Source organism: Postia placenta, assembly GCF_002117355.1.
Source record: "Postia placenta MAD-698-R-SB12 unplaced genomic scaffold POSPLAscaffold_7, whole genome shotgun sequence".
Lineage (NCBI taxonomy): Eukaryota > Fungi > Basidiomycota > Agaricomycetes > Polyporales > Adustoporiaceae > Rhodonia > Rhodonia placenta.
In genome coordinates, this window is record NW_020169838.1 from 1,803,007 (window position 1) to 1,807,132 (window position 4,126).

The 4,126-nt window shown below is 56.8% G+C and overlaps 2 protein-coding genes across 2 annotated transcripts in view; one reads left to right on the forward strand and one right to left on the reverse strand.

Moving 5' to 3' along the window:
- Window positions 1–567, forward strand: part of POSPLADRAFT_1143270 (hypothetical protein) — a gene marked incomplete at both ends in the record, with an annotated part of 1,501 nt that extends 934 nt beyond the window's left edge. Inside the window, one exon of the mRNA XM_024485539.1 lies at window positions 56–567. Within this exon, the coding sequence (XP_024339196.1) occupies window positions 56–567 (512 nt within the window). The remainder of the gene's footprint in view (window positions 1–55) is intronic.
- A 76-nt stretch (window positions 568–643) lies between these two features.
- Window positions 644–3,622, reverse strand: POSPLADRAFT_1056998 (hypothetical protein; the record flags this gene model as incomplete). Its single annotated transcript, XM_024480859.1, has 9 exons — window positions 644–724; window positions 779–877; window positions 930–1,355; window positions 1,402–1,781; window positions 1,844–2,233; window positions 2,284–2,652; window positions 2,700–2,916; window positions 2,968–3,165; window positions 3,218–3,622. The coding sequence occupies 9 exons, from the start codon at window positions 3,620–3,622 to the stop codon at window positions 644–646; spliced, it is 2,565 nt and encodes an 854-aa protein (XP_024339197.1).
- Between the last annotated feature and the right edge of the window lie 504 nt (window positions 3,623–4,126).

A 4,126-nucleotide genomic window follows, 5' to 3' on the forward strand; every position in this document is an offset into this window, starting at 1 on the left:
CCCTCAGTTGAGGGCTCTCTAATACCCTCTCAGGTCCACCCTCTGAGGCCCACAGACCATCATGACATCCCCCCCGATGTCCTCACGGACGCGCACCTGCCCCTCCGCTCTCACCCGCTGCTCCTCAAGGCGCTATGCAATACGCCCCTCGACTTCAACCCTGCTAATGCCACGGCAAAGCAGATGGAGGCCGTCCTGCGTGGGCAGGCCTGGCGAACGTTGCACGACGAACGGGATCGTCGTATACGCTTGTGGAACGAAGGGAGGTTGGACGAATTGCGAGGGTTGATAGAGCAACACCTCGCCGATGCGCGGGAGCATCGGCAGGTTGCTCACGCCCAGTGGGAGGAGGCTGCCGCGGAGGGTGTGGACGATGACAATCGCGCACAAATTGTGACGTCGACCCGGGCGGAGTTCGCGGCTAAGGAGGTATTTTGCGACCTGTGGGAGCTCACGCAGCTGACGCACATGCCAGAGTACTATGGTGTATTCTATGAGCTAGCATGTTTCCCCTCACAGCGGGTCATGCTCGTGTATGAAGGCGTGGTTATTGATTCAGTATACTAAGTTTACGTGGATACAGCGCATGCTAGCGTGAACAGGAATATGCGGAAACGGCCTATGTCTGCCTCCTCGAACCCCGTCATGTCATACCCACGCAAAACTGCCGCGATGACGGCCAGTATCCATACGCCGCAGTCGTATGTGTTGTGCTGACGTGCTGCTGTCTAGGGACTGGGTGAGACTGCGCCTAGTGGTGTCGGTGAATGCTACTTACCGTGGTCGGATACACGGCCCATGCACGTTGCGCGTGGACAATGCGATGACCCTTATCCGCTGCAATATTGAGCAGGCGCGCGGTGAGCTGCATGACGTCCTGTCGATGCCAATATTAGGATATGCAAGACTTTGACGCCATAATTACTTACCTGAATATGACCCTCCCATGGATGCTCCCGGGCAAAACTGTCGAAGTAGGCGACGCGCGATCGGGGAATGTCAATGGTCGCCAGCATCCAATGGTCCTCGTAGTGGATCGGGATTGTCCATACATCCTTCTCCCAGAAACGTGTGCTTGCCGCATTGCGCCAGAGGGTCGCATCGCCGGCATCCGCGCGCACTAGGGGGAGCATGTATGTGGACAGGAGTGCCACCCACTCACCTCCTGGACCCAGGAAGACGAGTTGGAGGAGCTGCATGCATGTGTTGATGCAGCTATCATTCATCCACGCACTCCGGTTCTGCAGGCGATTCATGTCTGATGCATCGAGGTGGACGTTGCTTTGCAACGATTGCGAGAGGACCGGGGCCGTGGCTTGCAGGAAGTGGGGAGCGTCATCGATGGAGACATGGATCTGCGCACATTAGCGCAAGTGCGGTATCACGACAAGGAAGACTTACTGGAGTCTCCCATGTCATGGTTATTGTCATGACAGATGCCTCGGACCTTGCATCCTCAGGGGGCCCCTCGTCGCCACTAGCGTCGTCCAGGAAGACGTCCTCCACCAGATGCTGTTCTGCCTCGAGGTATGACGGTTCCTCCTCCTCCAGACGCCCGTAGGGGTCTGTATCATCTTGATGGATGATGTAAGGGAGGGGAGTCTCGATGACGAACGGCCATGCATACGCTTGAGGATCGCCGAGGGCGCTGTTGACCGTCTCGGATGCGAGTGTGGTCTGTGCGTCAAATCGTTGAGGCGAGACCAGTGGGTTCTTCCATTTGGCAGGTAGGAGCAGAAGCTCGCAGATGCGTTGCTGTAGCAGAAACGCGATATCCGCATCTGGTAGGGTCCATGGTTAGTGGAAGGGGCGAGTGGCGCTAGCGATGGCTTGGTGTACTTACTGGATGATGTCGCCAATGCCAGTTTGGCGGCCGCAAGCTCACTACCATACCAACGACAGATGTTGTCTGCCTCTCTTCCTAAGCGGCGCCGCTCCTCTAGACAATGGTCTCCAAGTAGGAGCGCGCGAATACCCTTGCAGACGCCGACGTCTTCGAGCCATCGGGGGGCTTGAGCTTGTGAGGGGTCAATCCAGACATCGGCGAGGAGGCTGGCGTCGTCGCGGAGGGCGTCGAGGTCAGTGGGAAGTGGAAGGGGTACGGTGATGGTCCACTCCGGCTGTTTGAGTTCTTTGAGGCTCTCGCAATAGCGATTGAACTTGCGGATCGCTGTCTTGAGGGCGGGCGTACGCTTCGCAATTGCTTTGCGGGTCTGCTGATGGATCTTGGTGCCTATGTGACATGTTAATAGTGAGCGCTGTGCCCCGATGTCTCGCACTCACCTAGAGGGTTGTGCTGTCCACCGACCGCTTGGTCCAGCCGATCCCATTCAAAGAAGCTCCCCACTGCGCGCTTGCGAATGTTGATCTTCAGGTCGCGTGCCATTAGTAGCAGCCTCACGAACTCGAGGCCGATGTTTCCGAAGTCTGGGAAGCTGTCCATGATGTTAAGCGATGAGTATAGGGCCTCTACCTTATCAACCAGGCGTGTATGTGATCGTTCGAGGCTCGCGACGACTTCATGGGACTCGGCAGACGCTTCACCATTTTCAAGGACTGTCCGTGTTGTTTCGATAGCCTTGTTGACAGTGTCAAGGTCAGCCTGCAGGCTCAACACAACGTCCAGCTCCTTCTTGAGATGCGCTGGAGCATCTGTGGGAGGGTCAGCATTGGTATCATGATCATAGCAGATGCCTTACGCGCTCTGATAGATGTCTGCGCTACGCATTGCTGCTTCCATTCGTCTTGTAGCTCCTCCTTGGGAATACCTACTCGCGCCAGCTCTTCAAGAGACGACACCTCCCTTGATTCCACTCCATGGCGTAGGCGTTGGGCGATCCAGTGGCCCAGATCGTCACGCAGATCAAGGCTGATAACCTTGGCCTGACGGTCGATCAGCCAGATACGCCGTGATTGCTGCGAGCGGTCATGAGAGGCATGATGCGGCGGAAACATACATGTGCTTACCGCAGACAAGCGTGTGATGGGAATGAGCTTACGGAGCCTCGACCAGAGCCTCTCGACGCCCTCACCATCGGTGAGCCCGAGGCCTTTGCGTAAACGGGGGTTGTAGACGATCTGACAGGCCCATTGATGGCCGTACGTGTGCATTGCGGAGATGGCGAATATGAGTCGTTGGTGGATATCAACAGGTAGGATGTTGTACTACGGGCAGTGTCAGTGTGTTCTCATGAACATGAGGGTTAGGGGCGCTCACCAGTTCGAGGCTGCGATCGACGACACAGCCAATGTCGTACAGTGCCGCAACAGTCGCATTGGGGGGGAGGAATGTAAAGAGATGCTCGAGGAGCGCGATCGCATATTTCTGTTGCTCGCCTGGAGTATCTACGTTAGCTAGGAAAATGGGTATGTCGTGATGGCAGATTAGGGCCATCACGCCAGTATCATCGAATCGATTCGCACTTGTCTTGACTTTCTTCTCGTCCGCGGCCTCGTACGACTTCTCGCACTCATTGACGATGTGCGCAGGCACCTTTGGAGCGCATGAGGGTCGCGGAGGCTTCTTGCGCGCTGCAATGATGCGCCGGCCGCATTCGTCGACCTGAGCCTTAGGGATGAAGAACTCGGGTTCATAGAAGTGCAGCGAGTCGCCCGCATGCATGCTGTGACGTTGGCTGAATGTCGCATCCAGTGCGACATGTATGTCCGCTCCCCTGTAACAAGACGTCAATCAGCAAGTGTAGTGGACGGTCAAAGCGACAATGGACTTACTCATCAAACGACCGTCCGAACGCTGCTCCTCCAAAGCAGGCTGGACACCTCGTACTCAGGAGCCTCGCGCAGCGTGTCAGAGCATCCACCGGGGGAGGTGTGCTCAGCGCATGCGCATCGTGGTTGTCTACCAGAGTGTCGACGGGATCGGGGGCGAGGCATGCATGTGCAGCATCGATCGCAGCATCGAGACGATGCTGAATTGAGTGACGGAGGGTGTCGTACCACTGCGTGGCATACCCAAGGCCGCGTCGAAATGGATCACGGATGGGGTCTCCCTGTAGAGCTCAGGTTGTCTCGATGATGGTCTAAGGGAGGGTACTTACCTTATGGTCGAGGGTCTGGAAACCGCGACGTGCATAGTGAGTGCGCAAGGCGCCAGCCAGTGCAGTCA